The 19210-nt window shown below is 44.2% G+C and overlaps 2 protein-coding genes across 2 annotated transcripts in view; both read left to right on the top strand.

Moving 5' to 3' along the window:
- LOC111958350 (programmed cell death protein 4) overlaps positions 1–2194 on the top strand; it is a 34835-nt gene extending 32641 nt beyond the window's left edge. Inside the window, exons 10-12 of the mRNA XM_023979576.2 lie at positions 382–492; positions 945–1084; positions 1775–2194. Coding sequence (XP_023835344.1) covers positions 382–492; positions 945–1084; positions 1775–1826 — 303 coding nt within the window. The 3' untranslated portion in view covers positions 1827–2194. The remainder of the gene's footprint in view (positions 1–381; positions 493–944; positions 1085–1774) is intronic.
- Positions 2195–4121: 1927 nt separating this feature from the next.
- Positions 4122–18418, top strand: LOC111958376 (mannosyl-oligosaccharide glucosidase). The gene is made up of 6 exons (XM_023979630.2): positions 4122–4246; positions 12611–12970; positions 14226–14449; positions 14699–14892; positions 15812–17454; positions 17490–18418. The coding sequence occupies exons 2-6, from the start codon at positions 12619–12621 to the stop codon at positions 17606–17608; spliced, it is 2532 nt and encodes an 843-aa protein (XP_023835398.1). The 5' UTR covers positions 4122–4246; positions 12611–12618; the 3' UTR covers positions 17609–18418.
- Positions 18419–19210: the final 792 nt, after the last annotated feature.

The raw sequence follows: 19210 nt of genomic DNA, 5'->3' as shown, positions 1-19210 counted from the left end.
AATTAAAGCAATGCTGCCCCAATGTGGTTAAATATGGGATTGAAACCTCTCTGAAAATATTTTACTAGTCTGAAAATAGCAAAATTACCAGCGCCTTTTATTGTGTCAAATAATATTTCCTCCACTCTTCAGTCTCATCTTGGTCAAGCTGCCGTTGCACATAATGGAATATTTAAGACACTGTGTGCATGACATAACCGGTGTTCCAAATGGCACCTTATTCCCTTTAGTGCGCTGGACAAAGGTAGTGCACTATATAGGGAATAGGGTGCCATTTGGGACGGTACTTTTACAATCATTTTGTACATGAACATCCTGTTCATAGACATTAGCACGAAGTCCAATGCATTTTCTTCTCCTTCTCTCCTGGTTGGTCACCAGGCTGTTGTCATGGTGCTGGAGTCCAAGGGGGACACGGCCGTCAAGATGATGTGTAAGCTCCTCCAGGCCTTCTGGAAGATTGGCCTCGTCACAGTGGACCAGATGAACCGGGTACGTCCCCTTACGCACCAGAAAGTAGCACCAAATTCACTGGTAGCACCAGCACAAAAAATACCTCTAAACTTCTAAAAACTATTTCCAGTGATATGACTGCAGGTTTTTCTTTTCCAGCACTACAATTAACATAGCATGACTCGAATGTTAAACGAGTATTAATTGTCAACGTCAGACCTTGTGGATTTAAACCCGTCTGTAGACCCATCTGTAACTACTCAGTCAAGGCYTATTTTCTGTTGCTGATATAGTTACAGTATTTGGCCATATTCTCTCTAGCTATAGCRACAGTATATATTGTGATATTCTCTCGAGTCACTGTCAAGGCATATTCATTTGTTACCTGACAYGCTCAAGTGACAGAATTGAATCGTCTCTTATATTGTCTTATGATTGAAAATGTTCTTTGGCTGTATGATTTGCTTACTCTGACTTCTTGTAACAACCAGGGCTTCCAGCGTGTGTACGATGAGCTGCCAGAGATCAACCTGGACGTGCCCCACGCCCACTCCATCATGGAGTCCTTTACGGACCTCTGCTACCAGGAGTCTGTTATCACCAAACAGTTGAGAGACTCCTGTCCCTCCAGGTCAGTCCCAGTGTTGAGTGGTGCAAACTCTCATTTTGTCTCTTGGGTATAGTCAGTTCCTGATTCTGCGATCGCATTTGATTTTTTGCAAAAATCCACAATTCCCTGGATATTATGCGAGGGCTTGCAAATTTGACCAGTCACTGCACTATCTCTGCATGAAACTAAAAACATCTATCTCTGCATGAAACTAAAAACATTAACCCATCACCACAATACAAAAATAGGGCTTGTGATGTCAACCAATCAACGCACATTTACTGCATAATGATTAAATCAAGCCACACGTCAACAAACCTTTAACCTCTTCAGTGCATTTTCTTCACAAATTGGACAAAATTATTGCATTTTGTCATACAAAAGGTTGGAATTGCTGCTTCAAAATAAAGCATGTTTAACTGCAAATATCACAATCCTGGAGGGGCTGTACAATTAAGTCATTATGTTTTTGATAAAACTAGACTAATCAYAGTATGCATCCTTAATGTGTTTACATTAATAATGCCATAGTCTGAGTAATATCAAGTAATTAGTGTACATGTAAACCCACTCAATATGAGTATATTAATTACTTTATGAATAGCTTTTCACTAGGCCCRGAGTGTTTTGCATTGTAAGGCTGAGGACTCATATCCTCAACTCATTGGTAGCCTATGAAGTACTGAATCGCCTGTTCTGTCTGTCCATCAGGGGGCGGAAGCGGTTTGTGAGTGAGGGAGACGGGGGCCTGATCAAGAACTAGTGTGGAGGAGGGGGGTGCTCGGCGTCCCTCTGCCCATCAAACCGCAGGCCTGAGGCTGGGCAGGCTCGCGGTCAGAGTCCCCTGATTTATCTCCGGCCCTTTGTTATCACCACCCACTCACTCACCCACACACCAACGCTGACATCAGGTGAAGGAGGACCGAGGAGACGGGCAATCTTTTACTTTTTTTTTCTCCTGTCATTTTTGTAAGTTTTTTTTTATTTTTATTATTCCGGGGTTGTTGATCATTCTTTTCAGTCTGTTCTTTGAGTCTGAGTCAAGGCCCTGGATAAAGGGGGGTCAAATGGAGTCACTTAAGCTGGGGTTAAGGGTCAATGGGAAGTGGAAAAGGGATTATGTATTGTCTTGTGCTGGGCACGGGTTATTTAGGCTTTTTTTTTGCTATACCGGTGACTTTCTTTCTCTAATTTTATTTTCGCTTTGCATGTATAACGCTCATAAAAAGAAGTAAAAATACAACGCACTTGTCAAAAAAAGACAACTCGTCATCAGCATACTGCATCGCAAGCTCTTATGAACTGAATCGCTCTTTGGAATGACATGGACCTCTGCATTTGTTTGGCCAAAGGTTTCTGTAATTACACAAAGACAAAGTTATATGGTTCTTAACTTTTTATTTTTGATGGTGATTTTGCTCTGTCAGTTGGGTTATTTATCTGTCCCCTCCACAGGCAGGGTGGTTCAACTGTTCCTAGGCAGGGTTCTTAAACTGTCATAAGCACAGCAGCAGTCACAAAAGCCTGTCAGGTTTATAACTAGAGCCCAGATCAGGGCCTTCCTTCTTCCCCTTAGTGGAAGGCCTCTCCCTTCTAGTACACTGTAATCGAGTGTCAGAATGGGAGGGTTAGCTTCTCTCTAAATATACAGTGCAAATACGCAGGGTCTCTAGAACCCCTCTTCCGTTCGCTGAGCTGTTGACAAACTGGAACACCTTGCAGGCTTTTGTGTTGGTATTGTGATGTTTCATTCTCATACTCCAACTGTTACATGTCATCTAGTGGAATCTGTTTTAGGCAGACCTGGGTTTAAAAAGTAGGTTTATCAAATACTTTGTGCTTGATTAGACTTGTCTGGCACAATGAAACCAATGAATTTCAGGCACTCCAGGCAGGCTACATCAAATGCTCAATTAGTAACTGAAAATACATTTGAACCCAGGTCTGGCCCTAAGAGAGCGCGAAGGAATCAAGTCTTATCGCTGATCTAAGGTCTCGTATGAGAATGCAATGGATTTTTCCTGCCTTTGTTGACCAATATGTAAAGTAATAAGCTCAYTCGTAATGTGAGTTCAGGATGGGGGAAACATTGATTGATTAAAAAAAAGCAACAACTAGTGAGGTTGAGTGTGTCATCACCCCTGTTTTGTTTACATAAACTGGTTTGGGAATGGCTTTAAGGAGCTAGAAGTGAGTGTTCATCGCCACCTAGGGCTGAGAGGAGGCGTCTGACGTCAGCGTTTATTCCTAGTCATCAGCTCYGAACCACTTGTCCCTGATTTGCCATTCTCCATTTCACTTATTTTAACAGCGTTTATGTTTTGAAAAGTTCATAMCTGATACATTTAGGAAAATCCTTAACAGTTTTGTTACATATACAATCACACCAACTACAGTTTACGGATTTCAATGCATTTGAATGCATCGCAAAAAGAAAACGTGGGTTTTTACACACAAGCCTCACAGAGCCATCTTTGTATTACTGTGTATTGCTATAAAACACTTTACAAGGTTAAACTCCCTTCCCCATGCAGTTCATTATACAATAATTTCAATAAAATTCCATATTTCTCTTCAGTGTAATATTCTTTGGGGACATTTTTGTATAACCAGTTCCTGTTACATGCTATTGCTAGGCATATGACAATCAAATTAATGCTTGTTCCATACTGGATAGAAAATTGATGGACTTGAATGATCAACACTATAATGCATTGCACAACCTGGCCCAATTCYAATACATGAAGTTGGACTTAATATCTGCATATTCTGGTTTAGTGAACACATTTAGGATGGCATAGTCCCAAATGTCATAGTCAACTACTGATGCAATGGTTCAGGACTGTGTACAGTATGTCCAAAAGTATATATTTTTCAGCCTGTTCCTTACAGAATATAATGGTGTGCATGGATTGAATGTTGTGGCCTCTGGCCAGATAACTCGAGCTGTGGTGTAATCAGAGTTGCGACGTTCCGTTTTGCAACAAACGAGTTTAAAGTCGAGTAATGCAGGTAGGTGTTAAGTTTTCTTCCGTGTAAGAAACATTTTGCAACAGAATGGGCGTAATGAATAGGCCCCTGGCGTGGGCAGTCAGCACTGTGTACACGTCAGTGTTTTACGAGAGCGAGGGGATCAAGAACTAGCGCGAATTATGTGCAGRTGATATTCTGTCCATTTGAAATGTGAGTTTTACATTTACTGTCCATATTACATATAGTAKATTTCTCGGTGATTTATGTGCTGCATTATTGGCAGAAAAGCTTGTTTAAAAATTATGCAAACTCGTGCTAAAACAGGTCTGCCCGATAGTTTAGTGACAGACACCGATTTGCTAATCATTCATTAGCCAGTTAGCTTTAGCCGAAAGGCTTAAATGTATGCTTTGCCTAGCGCAGTAACACATTTTTTTTAATAATGTTATAATAGTTTTAAAGGGTATTTATTTATGCAACTTTGCAGGTTAATAATTTCCATAGTCGACGAGGCAACATTACATTTGCTAGCTAGGTAGCAAACTACTAGCTAGTTCTGTAGTTGCAAGCAATGTTACCTCCTAGCAGTGGCAGGTGCATTATAATTAGCCAGGCTAAAAGCTGAAGATGAGGTCGAGGCTAACTGTTTTTAGAAACGCTAGTATTTACACACTGGCGTAGTTGGCAATTAGCTTACAAAATAACTGAATAGTCCGCCGAAAACCAGAAGTGAACAAAATTATATTTCAATTTACTCTGTAGATTGACTGTAGGCTTTGTCCTTATGCAGGCGGAATTCCAGAAGAAAAAAATCTAATGAAATGTATAAATAAACAGAATTCCCAAACGTAGGTCTGTTGTAGACCCATGCAGTTTCTCAGCGAGATTTGCCTGACAACTCAAACTGAATTATTCTGCTAGTTCTTGGTGAAGTTAAAATAAGGGCTGTTGTACAAAGCAAGTCATCAGCAATTGGAGTATCAAAGTTTTCAAAATGCTGCTTTACCCACGTGTCTCTGGCCCAACCCATCGGTTTCTGTGACCAATTAGAACGGTTAGAATGTTTGCTTTCTGGAAATCATTGGGGAGCTACTCAGATCCAGACTCATTGCTGAGCAGAAGCTAAAGGCTTCCGCATGCTTTGGTTCGGCTGGCACCTAGACAAGTTTCCGAAGTGCTCGCATACTCCCTTTAAAGACCTTCACTTGAACAACAAGAAAATCTAATCAAGTTTTATTGGTCACATACACATGGTTAGCAGATGTTAATGCGAGTGTAGCGAAATTTTGTGCTTCTAGTTCCGACCATGCAGTAATATCTAACAATTTAACAACAACTACCTTATACACACAAGTGTAAAGGAATGATTAAGAATATGTACATATATGGATGAGTGATGGCCATGCAGCATAGGCAAGATGCAGTAGATCAGGGGTGTCAAACTCATTCCACGGAGGGCCTAGTGTCTGCAGGTTTTTGGTTTTTCCTTTCAATAAAGCCCTAGACAACCAGGTGTGSGGAGTTCCTAACTAATTAGTGATGTTAATTCATCAATCAAGTACAAGGGAGGAGCGAAAACCCGCAGACACTCGGCCCCCCGTGGAATGAGTTTGACACCTGTGCAGTAGATGGTAATAAGTACAGTATGTACATATGAGATGAGTAATGTAGGGTATGTAAACATTATATGAAGTGTCATTGTTTAAAGTGACTAGTGATAATTTATTACATCCAATTTTTTATTATTAAAGTGGCTAGAGATTTGAGTCGGTATGTTGGCAGCAGCCACTCAAAGTTAGTGATGGCTGTTGAATAGTCTGATGGCCTTGAGATAGAAGCTGTTTTTCAGTCTCTCGGTCCCCGCTTTGATGCACCTGTACTGACCTCGCCTTCTGGATGACAGCGGGGTGAACAGGCAGTGGCTCGGGTGGTTGTTGTCCTTGATGATCTTTTTGGTCTTCCTGTGACATCGGGTGYTGTAGGTGTCCTGGAGGGCAGGTAGTTTGTCCCTGGTGATGCGTTGTGCAGACCTCACTACCCTCTGGAGAGCCTTACGGTTGTGGGCGGAGCAGTTGCCATACCAGGCGGTGATACAGCCTGACAGGATTCTCTCGATTGTGCATCTGTAAAAGTTTGAGGGTTTTGGGTGACAAGCCAAATTTCTRCAGCATCCTGAGGTTAAAGAGGCGCTGTTGTGCCTTCTTCATCACGCTGTCTGTGTGGGTGGACCATTTCAGTTTGTCTGTGATGTGTATACCAAGGAACTTAAAACGTTCCACCTTCTCCACTACTGTCCTGTCGATGTGGGTAGGGGGGTGCTCCCTCTGCTGTTTCCTGAAGTCCACGATCATCTCCTTTGTTTTGTTGAGTGTGAGGTTATTTTCCTGACACCACACTCCGAGGGCCCTCCTCCCTGTAGGCCGTCTCGTCGTTGTTGGTAATCAAGCCTACCACTGTAGTGTTGTCTGCAAACTTGATGATTGAGTTGGAGGTGTGCATTGCCACGCAGTCATGGGTGAAAAGGGAGTACAGGAGAGTAGAGGTCGACCGATTAATCGGAACGGCCGATTTAATTAGGGCGCGATTTCAAGTTTTCATAACAATCGGAAATCTTTTAATTTTGGACGCCGTTTAATTTTTTTAAATTTATTTAACTAGGCATGTCGGTTAAGAACAAATTCTTATTTTCAATGACGGTCTAGGAACGGTGGGTACTGCCTTGTTCAGTGGCAGAACGACAGATTTTTACCTTGTCAGCTCGGGGGATTCAAATCTTGCAACCTCACAGTTAACTAGTCCAACGCTTAACCACCTGCCTCACGAGGAGCCGCCTGTTACGCGAATGCAGTACGAAGCCACGGTAAGTTTACTAGCTAGCATTAAACTTATCTTATAAAAAACAATCAATCAATCATAATCACTAGCTATAACTACACATGGTTGATGATATTACTAGTTACTAGCGTGTCCTGCGTTGCATATAATCGATGCAGTGCGCATTCGCGAAAAAGGACTGTCGTTGCTCCAACGTGTACCTAACCATAACATCAATGCCTTTCTTAAATCAATACACAGAAGTATATATTTTTAACCTGCATATTTAGCTAAAAGAATCCAGGTTAGCAGGCAATATTAACCAGGTGAAATTGTGTCACTTCTCTTGCGTTCGTTGCACGCAGAGTCAGAGTATATGCAACAGTTTGGGCCGCCTGGCTCATTGCGAACTAATTTGCCCAAATTTTACGTAATTATGACATAACATTGAAGGTTGTGCAATGTAACAGGAATATTTAGACTTATGGATGCCACCTGTTAGATAAAATACGGCACGGTTCCGTATTTCACTGAAAGAAAAACGTTTTGTTTTCAAGATGATAGTTTCCGGATTCGACCATATTAATGACCATAGGCTCGTGTTTTCTGTGTGTTATTATGTTATAATTAAGTCTATGATTTGATAGAGGCAGTCTGACTGCGCGATGGTAGGCACCAGCAGGCTCGTAAGCATTCATTCAAACAGTACTTTCGTGCGTTATGCCAGCAGCTCTTCGCAATGCGTCAAGCATTGCGCTGTTTATTACTTCAAGCCTATCAACTCCCGAGATTAGGCTGGTGTAACCGATGTGAAATGGCTAGCTAGTTAGCGGGGTGCCGCTAATAGCGTTTCAAACGTCACTCGCTCTGAGACTTGGAGTAGTTGTTCCCTTGCTCTGCATGGGTAAGGCTGCTTCAAGGGTGGCTGTTGTCGATGTGTTCCTGTTCGAGCCCAGGTAGCGGCGAGGAGAGGGATGGAAGCTTACTGTTACACTGGCAGTACTAAAGTGCCTATAAGAACATCCAATAGTCAAAGGTATATGAAATACAAATTGTATAGAGAGAAATAGTCCTATAATTCCTATAACTAAAACTTCTTACCTGGGAATATTGAAGACTCATGTTAAAAGGAACCACCAGCTTTCATATGTTCTCATGTTCTGAGCAAGGAACTTAAACGTTAGCTTTCTTACATGGCACATATTGCACTTTTACTTTCTTCTCCAACACTTTGTTTTTGTATTTAAACCAAATTGAACATGTTTCATTTTTTATTTGAGGCTAAATTGATTTTATTGATATATTAAGTTAAAATAAGTGTTCATTCAGTATTGTTGTAATTGTCATTATTACAAATAAATTCAAAAAAATCGGCCGATTAATCGGTATCGGCGTTGAAAAATCATAATCGGTCGACCTCTACAGGAGAGGGCTGAGAACAAACCCTTGTGGGGCCCCAGTGTTGAGGATCAGCGGGGTGGAGATGTTTCCTACCCTCACCACCTGGGGGTGGCCCGTCAAAGTCCAGGACCCAGTTGCAATAGGCGATCCCGACGAGTTGACGAGTTTGGAGACTAGTTTGGAGGGTACTATGGTGTTAAATGCTGAGCTGTAATCGATGAACAGCATTCTTATATAGGTATTCCTCTTGTCCAGATGGGTTAGGGCAGTGTGATTGCGATTGCGTTGTCTGTAGACCTATTGGGGCGGTAAACAAATTGGAGTGGGTCTAGGGTGTCAGGTAGGGTGGAGGTGATATGATCCTTGACTAGTCTCTCAAAGCTCTTCATGATGACGGAAGTGAGTGCTACGGGGCGATAGTCGTTTAGCTCAGTTACCTTAGCTTTCTTGGGAACAGGAACAATGGTGGCTCTCTTGAAGCATGTGGGAACAGCGGACTGGGATAGGGATTGATTGAATATGTCTGTGAACACACCAGCCAGCTGGTCTGCGCATGCTCTGAGGACACGCTAGGGATGTCATCTGGGCCGGCAGCCTTGCGAGGGTTAACACGTTTAAATGTTTTACTCAKGTTGGCCGCGGTGAAGGAGAGCCGGCAGGTTTTGGTAGCGGTCTGTGTCAGTGGCACTGTATTGTCCTCAAAGAGAGCAAAGAAGTTGTTGAGTTTATCTGGGAGCAAGACGTCGGTGTCCGCGACGGGGCTGGTTTTCTTTTTGTAATCCGTGATTGACTTTTGACCCTGCCACATACGTCTCATGCCTGAGCCGTGGAATTGCGACTCTACTTTGTCTCTATACTGACGCTTAGCTTGTTTGATTGCCTTGCGGAGGGAATAGCTACACTGTTTGTATTCGGTCATGTTTCCGTRCGCCTTGCCGTGATTGAAAACAGTGGTTCGCGCWTTCAGTTTTGCGCAAATGCTGCCATCAATCCACAGTTTCTGGTTAGGGAAGGTTTTAATAGTCACTGTGGGTACAATGTCACCGATGCACTTGCTAATAAACTCACTCACCGAATCAGTGTATACATCAATGTTGTTGTCTGAGGCTATCCGGAACATATCCCAGTCCATGTGATCGAAGCAATCTTGAAGCGTGGAATCAGATTGCTCGGACCAGCATTGAACAGACCTGAGCACGGGCCTTTCCTGTTTTAGTTTCTGTCTATAAGCTGGGAGCAACAAAATGGAGTCGTGGTCAGATTTGCCGAAAGGAGGGTGAGGGAGGGCTTTGTGTGCGTCGTGGAAGTTAGWYTAGCAATGATCCAGAATGCTGCCAGCCCGGGATTCTGCCAGCATTCGATATGCTGATCAAATTTAGGGAGCATTGTTTTCAGATTAGCMMTGTTAAAATCCCCAGCTATAATAAATGCACCCTCAGGATATGTGATTTCCAGTTTACATAGTCCAATGAAGTTCTTTCAGGGCGGTCGAGGTGTCTGCTTGGGGGGGATATACACAGATGTGATTATAATCGAAGAGAATTCTCTTGGTAGATAATGTGGTCGGCATTTGATTGTAAGGAATTCTAGGTCAGGTGAACAAAAGGACTTGAGTTCCTGTATGTTGTTATGATCACACCACGACTTGTTAATCATAAGGCATACACCTCCGCCCTTCTTCTTACCAGAGAGATGTTTGTTTCTGTCTGCACGATGCGTGAAGAAACCGGGTGGCTGTACCGACTGATAACGTATCCCGAGTGAGCCATGATTCCGTGAAACAGAATGTTACCATCTCTGATGTRTCTCTGGAATGCAACACTTGCTRGAATTTTGTCTACCTTGTCAAGAGACTGGACATTGGCGAGTAGTATATTTGGGAGCGGTGAGCGATGTGCCCGTCTACGYAGCCTGACCAGAAGACCGCTCTGTCTGCCCAATGAGCGACGAAGGGGCCTAGACTTCGGCTACCGAAATTAGGCTTGCCTTGAAAAAAAATGTGATGTGCACAAACAGCCAAAAACCAAAAAAACGTCACAATGTTGTCATATAATACAGTGCCTTGAGAAAGTATTCATGCCCCTTGACTCCCGAGTGGCGCAGCAGTCTAAGGCCCTGCGTCTCAGTGCAAGAGGCATCACTACAGTCCCTGGTTCGAATCCAGGCTGTATCACATCCGGCCGTGATTGGGAGACCCAAAGGGCGGCGCACAATTGGCATAGCGTTGTCTGGGTTTGGCCGGGGTAGGCCGTCATWGTWAAMAASAAWTTSTTKTTWACWGACTTGCCTAGTTAAGTAAATAAAAATGTAAATCCACATTTTMCTGTGCTGTAGCCTAAATTCAACATGGATTAAATAGATTGTTTTTCTCACCCATCTACACACAAAACCCCATGACATAGTAAAAACATGTTTTTAGACAGAAATATCTCATTTACAGAAGTATTCACACCCCTAAGTCAATACTTTGTAGAAGCACCTTTGGCGGTGAATACAGCTGTGAGTCTTTCTGGGTAAGTCTCTAAGAGCTTTTCACACCTGGATTGTGCAACATTTGCCGATTTTATTTTGCGTTTTTGTTTCATCTGACTGCCAATTCCTGATCTTCTGAGAACATCATTTGAGGAGTCGCCTGAAGCGTGAGAGGAATGGGAGCTACAGGTATACAACAGTGCTGCGACTGTAGTGAGGACGACTGGCTACTGTTCTGAACTTTGTGTGGTGAGCTTTCTGACGCCCAGAGCTGCTGAGGCATCACAAGTGGGTGCTACAGAGTGGAAGAGGAGAAGTCCAMTGGCTATAATACTCAGGCTGGTTCCCAGACTTCCCCTCTACAAGATCATCAGCAGACTCCATCATCTACCATCCTTTGGCTCCCTCTGCTCAAGCCATGAACTTCTCCATCTTCGGAGGATGCAGCTTCCAAAGACTTGGCCTCTATTGGTTGATCTGTCATGATATATTGCTATTTTGTTTTTTCCACTTGAAGCGCTTTGAAATTCTATGAAAAGCACTTTAGAAATGTTATATATTATTATTCAAAATTCTTCAAGCTTTGTCAAATTGGTTGTTGATCATTACTAGACAACCATTTTCAGGTCTTGCCATATTTTCAAGTAGATTTAAGTCAAAACTGTAACTCTGCCACTGTCTTCTTGGTAAGCAACACTAGAGTAGATTTGTCCTTGTCTTTTAGGTTATTGTCCTGCTGAAAGGTGAATTCATCTCCCAGTGTCTGGTGGAAAGCAGACTGAACTAGGTTTTTGCCTGTGCTTAGCTCCATTCCATTAATTTTTTTATCCTGAAAAACTCACCAGTCCTTAATGATGACAAGCACACTCACAATATTATGCAGCCTCCACTATGCTTGAAAATATGAGGGGTGTACTCAGTAATGTGTTGTATTGGAATTGCCRCTAACAAGACAAAAAGTGAATTGCTTTGCCACATTTTTTTTGCTGTATTACTTTAGTGCCTTGTTGCAAACAGGATGCATGTTTTGGAATATTTTTTATTCTGTACAGGCTTCGTTTTCGCTATGTCAATTAGGTAAATATTGTGGAGTAACTACAATGTTGTTGATCCATCCTCAGTTTTCTCCTATCACAGCCATTAAACTCTGTAACTGTTTTTTAAAGTCAACATTGGCCTCATGGCAAAATCCCTAAGCTGTTGTGTTCCTCTCATGCGACTGAGTTAGGAAGGACGCCTGTATCTTTGTTGTGACTGGGTGTATTGATACATCATCCAAATTGTAATTAATAACTTTACCATGCTTTTTTTTTTTATCCATCTATAGTTGGCCTTTGCGAGGCATTGGAAAACCTCCCTGGTCTTTGTGGTTGAATTTGAAATTAAATTCCTGTGTAATATTCATTTTTTTTCAAGCTAATTCCAAGCAACGCTAGTGTGTAAAATGATAGCGTTGCTAAAAGCAGTTAAGGTCTAGGCCAGGGATGGACAACTTTGATGGGGGTGTGGCCCACAAAAAAACGGAATTCATCATGAGGGGCCGCAGGGGGTCTGTGTACCCACATCCATTGGTCCGCCTTCAAAAGAAGGGCCGCCAGTTGCCCATCCCTGGTCTAGGCTAATGTTTATATGGTAATGACTTTGTCCCTGTTATTCTATAAACTAAGAGCACTGGCATGCCATTCTTTTTATGGTAACCAAATATGATAACGTACTGGTTAGAACTTATACACGGCTATGAAAATAGTGTGGACATGTTCATATTACCTATAAACGTGGAGAGCATTCCTTTCCTCYTATCCTCTCCTCGCTTCCCTCTTGAGAAGGATGTGAGGAATTGGAGAGAAATGTGAGATTCCCCCACAGTATCCTTCTCTTCCTCCTCAGCTGGAAGGATGGGCAGGCAGAGGAAGAGAGTGGTGTCCGGCGAGGCTGACCCCCCTCTCACAAGGAAAGACGAGAAACCTGCCACCCTACAACGCAAGGAGAAGAAAAAAAAGCTTGACATCTGCAAAATCTTCATCAATATCTCCATCGGCCTCTGCATCTTCAGCCTTACCTGGTTCTGCTATGCCCTTTACATGCGTTCCTCGCTGGCCAAACGGGTGGTAACTCTCCACCACTCGCCGCCCGTCCTCGATGCCAACAGCACCAGTGCTGAGGTGTCCCCTGAGAGGTTTTGGGGCTCCTACCGACCCCAGGTCTACTTTGGGATGAAAACTAGGAGCCCCAGATCTGTTGTCACAGGTACAATACTGTCGTTTCTCTACATTCACACTTAAATATTTGCTAATACTATTGACAATACTATTGACTAAAGTGTCAGCTGGAAATAACTGTGTATYCTAWGTGGCAAGCGGTACTAACCTGTTTGCGAAACACCAGAGGAACACAATGGAAATAAGTTGTATCACTTATTGTGTTATCCTCATATTATATGTGGTTTATATCAGGATTTATGTTAGGACCCTACCGTTACTCCTTAAGGTCCAAGGATCTTATGTTATTTTCAGAGGTAGACTGGCTCTGGCAGCCAAAACTCTTATCTAAACGGGAATTGATTCTTAGTTGCGATATGGTTCTAGAAACATTTTTATTTAACCTTTTATTGAACTAGGCAAGTCAGTTAAGAACATATTCTTATTTACAATGATGGCCTAGGAACAGTGGGTTAACTGCCTGGCAGAACGACAGATTTTTATCTTGTCAGCTCGGGGGTTTGGTCTAGCAACCTTTCAGTTGCTGAAACATAAAGCCCTTTACTTTCATCTCACATCAAAATCATTTTACAAATGCAAATTATACTGTACACTTTTATCCGGCTTTATCACAGTTGCAGCCAACAGTATTTTTCGGTGACAACACATTTCTGGTGGCCTTCCATTACACACAGGTGTTCAGAGCATGCTAGATAGCTAGTTAGCACAGGTGGTCCCTCTGTCTTCCGTAAACCCTRGCTGTAACATGGCGATATGGCCGTTTGGAAGACTAAACCTAGCCCTATATTTTTATTTTCCAATTGGTAATTCAAGCGAGCTTCCCATRCGCCATTCAAGTGCATAGACAACTTGGCTGGCTTCAGCGCGTCAGATTGACATAGGATTGACATAGGCTAGTGATTTTGTTTTTTGTTACTCGTCTTGTTGGCCGAGGAAAAGTAAATGTGGACAGTTCTTCTTCAAATTGCTCATCAGAATTCGGTAGGAAGGACACGCTATTGCGTCCTCGAATTGCATGTTTTGTTGAAATGAATTACCATAAAGTAAATGCCATTTCTTTCATTCTGAGCACTGTGGGTGGACGCTCTAATCAGGTAACGCACCCAATGCATATGGATCCGGTACATTTCTTAAATGTCCCGTAAATTCAATGTCCACCGCTACATTTTTCTAATGGAAACCCTGGATTATATATATATAATCCATGTACATGTTTAACATTTAATATTTTGGGGAATGATTTKAATAAATACATTCTGTGTTTCCATTTCTCTACATCCCAGGAATGATGTGGATGCGCCAGTTCTCTGAGGTGGATGTGAACCTCAGGCACACATGCGAGCAGGGCGACCGGCTGCAGGGCTACGGCTGGCTGATGCATGATGGCCTCAGCTTTGGTGTGCAGGAGATCCATGAGAGCGACTTTACGCTCACCACGGAGTTCGTCAAGCGGATGGGCGGTGAGCACGGAGGGGACTGGACCTGGAGGATCACAGCCAAGCAGCATGTGAGTGTGGTGGGATACATTCACACACCTTTAAACCCACRTGGCAATTAACCAGCCATATTTTGTTCCGATTATTTGTCTTACATTGAAAGACATTTGAGTTTTGAAACTATTCATATTGTCTCCTGGTATTGATATTATTTTTTAAAAATTAGAATGCTACTGAGCAGAGTTTTTTTCTCTCCCATTTCACTAGGTTTCAAAACGTTTTCTCCTTACTGAACATGACCCAGTTCTTCCTTCCCCCAGAGTTCGGCTCCGCACGCGCCGGTCATCTCCCTGATGTTCTACGCTGCTGCCGACACCCAGGGTTCCCTGGAGGCCCACGTGGAKYAGAGGAACCGTCTGGGTTCCATCACTGGGTTCTCAGAGGAGCTGGGGAACTTCAAGATCACCTTCCGCAAGCCTGTTGCTGGGGAGTCCTCCAGTGCCAAATATGCCAGGTAGGTACTCTCCCAAACTGCTAACGTTAGCATTTTCGTACCCAAAAACCAATAGAACTCAATGAATGTACCCCAAATTTTGCAAACAGTGGACAAATGTGCCACAATAGTCCCTATTAACTAATATTTAAATAATACCAAGCAATACTAAATATCTGAAGAATATGTTCTTGTGAAAAAAATTGAAATGGCACATAATCAATCTTTTTCAATAAAATCAGTGAGGCTGTCAAGAGAGAAACATGATATGTGACAGAAATCATGTAGTATGAAACAAAGCATTGCATATTAATAAAGGCACAACTGCCACAGCAATGCATTGAGAAACAAAGCAGAGATGGGACATGTCTGCGGTGAAGATGGCCAGCCAAACTGCTGTTCTGGCTRTGATATATAGGTTATGTTCAACCTTTTGAGGGACAAAACAGAGACACATTGATCTGTTCCAGTGGTGAGGACAAGGTCAATAGAGACTCCAATGCATAGATATCGAAGGGACAGCAAGGTTTCATGAGGAGGTTGCACAATCAAGCCATAACGCAGGCCAGAAAAGAGCGTTGAATAGAAGGTAGGAAGAGCAGGAACACAGCAAACAAACAAGCCTGTCTGCCATTTAGACCATAAAGAACTGAAAAGGAGCATTGTTTTCATTCAACATAACACATCGGTCAGTATGCGGTACTCTTTATCCCTGACCCTTGGCTGAAATAGTATGAAATCACAGATGTAGGTTTAAGGTCATGCCACTTTCCAGGAGGCCACTGCACTCTGAAGGGTATAAAACCCTATGGTGATGGCAGGTCAAGGGTATTGGTGCCTTGCTCCAATTCTGAGAGGAWGCTTTGGCAAGATGAGAACATGAGAGATTCCCTCTACCTTCAGGGTGGTTCACCTTCGTCTTCTCTCCTTCTTTCCTCAGCTACAACTACCTCCAGACCTTGTCGCCAGGCTTGGAGAGGCTGACGGACATCGTGAGGAACAGCTTGAACCGCAGATTCSTCTACAGCCCCCCCTCTGGCGAGAAGAGGCAGTACATCGCGGTGGATACCTACAAGCCCCCGCACCAGCCGAAACCAGCCYACCCCAGAAAGGAGAGCGACTTTGTCCTGCACCAGGTCACCGTCCAGATGCCCTTCCAGATTGAGGTCCTGTTTGAGTCCGGTAGCTTCCGCAACCGTCCCAACCAGCTGTCAGCAGCGGCCATGACGGAGGAGCTGGAGGAGAGAAAGGCGGCGTTCGACGCCAAGTTCGAGAAGACGTTCGGTCTCCAGGCCAAAGGCTTGGGCCATGCCCAGGTGAAGTTCAGCAAGGCGGCGCTGAGCAACATGCTGGGTGGGATGGGTTACTTCTACGGCCAGTCGGTGGTCCAGTCGGTGTACAACGAGTACCCGCTGCTCTACCCRGAGGGTGCCCTGTTCACCGCTGTGCCCTCACGCTCCTTTTTCCCCCGAGGGTTCCTGTGGGACGAAGGCTTCCACCAGCTGCTGCTCAGCAAGTGGGACCCCCAGGTGACGCGGGAGGCCACGGCCCACTGGTTGGACCTGGTCAATATGGAGGGATGGATTCCCCGGGAGCAGATCCTGGGCGATGAGGCACGCAGCAAGGTCCCTGCCGAGTTTGTGGTGCAGCGCAATGAAAACGCCAACCCGCCCACCCTCTTCTTGGCCCTGCAGAAGCTGGTGGAGCAGCTCCAGGCCAATCCGGCTGCAGAGTCCTCACGGCCCACCCTGCCCTTCCTCCGCAGGCTCTACCCCCGGCTCCAGACATGGTTTGAGTGGTACAACACCACCCAGACAGGCCCGCTGCCCAACTCCTACCGCTGGCGGGGCCGCGACAAGGACACCAACCTCTTTCTCAATCCCAAGACGCTGACGTCCGGCCTGGATGACTATCCGCGGGCCTCGCACCCGTCAGCCGAGGAGCGCCATGTGGACCTGCACTGCTGGATGGCCCTGGCGTCGGGCACCATGGCCAGCGTGGCCCGGCTGCTGGGAGAGCCCCACCAGGAGTACGAGCGCACCCACCAGACGCTCAGCGACAACGCACTGCTGGACGAGCTGCACTGGTCAGACCAGCTTCGCTCCTTCAGCGACTATGGAAACCACACGCAGGCGGTGTCGCTGCAGCAGGAGAAGGTGTACGTCCCCCCGGGGCAGCCGAGGCACCAGTTTCCCGTGGCGCGCCTGGTGCGCTCGGTGCGCCGGGCCCCCAAGTCGCAGTTCGTCAATGCTTTGGGCTACATCAGCCTATTCCCCTTCCTGCTATACGTCCTGACGCCCGACTCACCCAAGCTTGAGCACATCTTCAGAGACATGAGGGACGCGGACAAGCTGTGGACGCCCTACGGCCTTCGCTCTCTTTCCAGGGCCGACCCGCTCTACATGAAGCGCAACACTGAGCATGACGCCCCCTACTGGCGGGGCCCCATATGGATCAACATCAACTATCTGGCCGTCAGGGCCCTGCACCACTATGGCAACACTGAGGGGCCATATCAGGAGAAGGCAGCCGCCCTCTACCAGGAACTCAGAACTAATATCATGAACAATGTTTACAGACAGTATGTAGAGACTGGGTATATCCTGTCTCTTATACACATCCAGAGACTGGGTATATATGGGAACAGTACAATGACAGCACGGGCAGTGGGCAAGGGAGCCACCCCTTCACCGGCTGGTCGGCACTAACTGTTTTGATAATGGCTGAGCAGTATTGACACTGATGAAAATAAAAAAAAATCTCATCTCGCTTTTTGTAAGATGTTCTTTTACAATGTGCCATTTTTACTCCCTCCATCTGTCTCCTTAATGCCAACAGATGTTAGGTCTATGATTTTAAGATTTTCTTAAATAATATGATTTTCTCAAATGATAACTAAACAACTCCAATGTTCCAATTCTTCACCTTTGGCTGTCTCATTGAGTGTTTGTACAAAGCCCATACCCCAAAGAACGCATGAAAGGTTATTTTTGAATACCCCATATACTTATCAATGAACTCCCCAAGTGCCGCCTGACTGAGAGAAGTCTGTCTGATGGCAGAAACCTTTTAAGAACTATAGTAACAATAGTAGTAGTAAAAGAATAGTCTTGATATAAATCATTCATACGGTATCATATCAAGACTACCGTAGGAACTAATGCACTTTTCAAAGTCAATCATTCAAACGTTTTTTGTCTCCACAGATGTTTTCTGTTGAACAAAATAATACCTGTATTGAGAAATAGTGTATTCAGTCTTAAAATATTTGATCCCCAGTTAATTTTGTTTTTGGTTGCTTTGTCCCGTCATACAATCTTATTTAAGCCAGTATAAAATTGAGAATTAAGTTTTGATTTATTTCGTCAAATGTTTTGCTGCGAACAAACGGTTTCCTGTTAATTTTATCAATGCAAAACAAGACGAAGATGTATTGTATCTCCACTGGTAGCAGATATCCTGAGTGGCACGGAATAACATGAGTAACTTCATTGCGTTGATTGCTTACATCTTCAGTGGAAAGAACAATAAATATGTCAAAACCTTGTGTATTGTGTCTGACTGCTGATTCCTTTTTTCCCCCCAGTGTCTGTGGGAAGGATGATTTACATTCAAAAGTCATTATCGCCTTTTAGGAAAGGCACATTTATTTGCTCAATATCTACCATTGTGTGGTGTTGTTACTCTAGCCTCTGGTTTTGGTAACCAATCATTAAATATTAGCAATTCAATGAAAGTAGCTTTTTTCTTTTAATAGTTTATAGCAGTGCTTATTAAAGTGTATTAAACTACAGCTGTTAATTTACACTTCTGATAGGAATAACCCTCCAGATCAGTAACCGGTGACTGGGTCAATTTGTCTCGCTTTGATTCCTTGCATCCTCTCCTAACCTCCTTTTCAACCATATTGGACGAGATGGTCCATGGATCCTTTCCTGGGAGCTCTTTCTCCGATGGGTTTTAAGAAAGAGGTGAGGAGAGGCGAGGAATCGAGGAAAGATTAATTGAGAAAGAGCCACTATGGGAGCCTGATCCTGGTCCTTTGTCAGACTGCGACACACGAAGGACAGCCGCTGACGTCAATCCGCAGAGAGCCATTGTTTCTGCGGCGCCCGTTACCATGGCGAGGCGTCGTTGTGAAGGGGCCCATGGGCAAATTGGATAAAATGGACAGGCTCGTAGTGCATCGCCGGTGTCAACTTCTTTTCAAGCGTTGACATGCAGAGAGTCGAGACACATACAAACACGACAGGAGCATAGTGTACAGTTGCTAGATCTTTGTTAACACAGCAGTGTGTGTGAACACCATCACAGAGGGCCTGGCTCCTGATTGCACTGA

This window comes from Salvelinus sp. IW2-2015, linkage group LG34, assembly GCF_002910315.2.
Source record: "Salvelinus sp. IW2-2015 linkage group LG34, ASM291031v2, whole genome shotgun sequence".
Taxonomy (NCBI): Eukaryota; Metazoa; Chordata; class Actinopteri; order Salmoniformes; family Salmonidae; genus Salvelinus; species Salvelinus sp. IW2-2015.
Note: the sequence above shows the minus strand (reverse complement) of the source record. Positions and strands in the feature narration are given on the sequence as shown.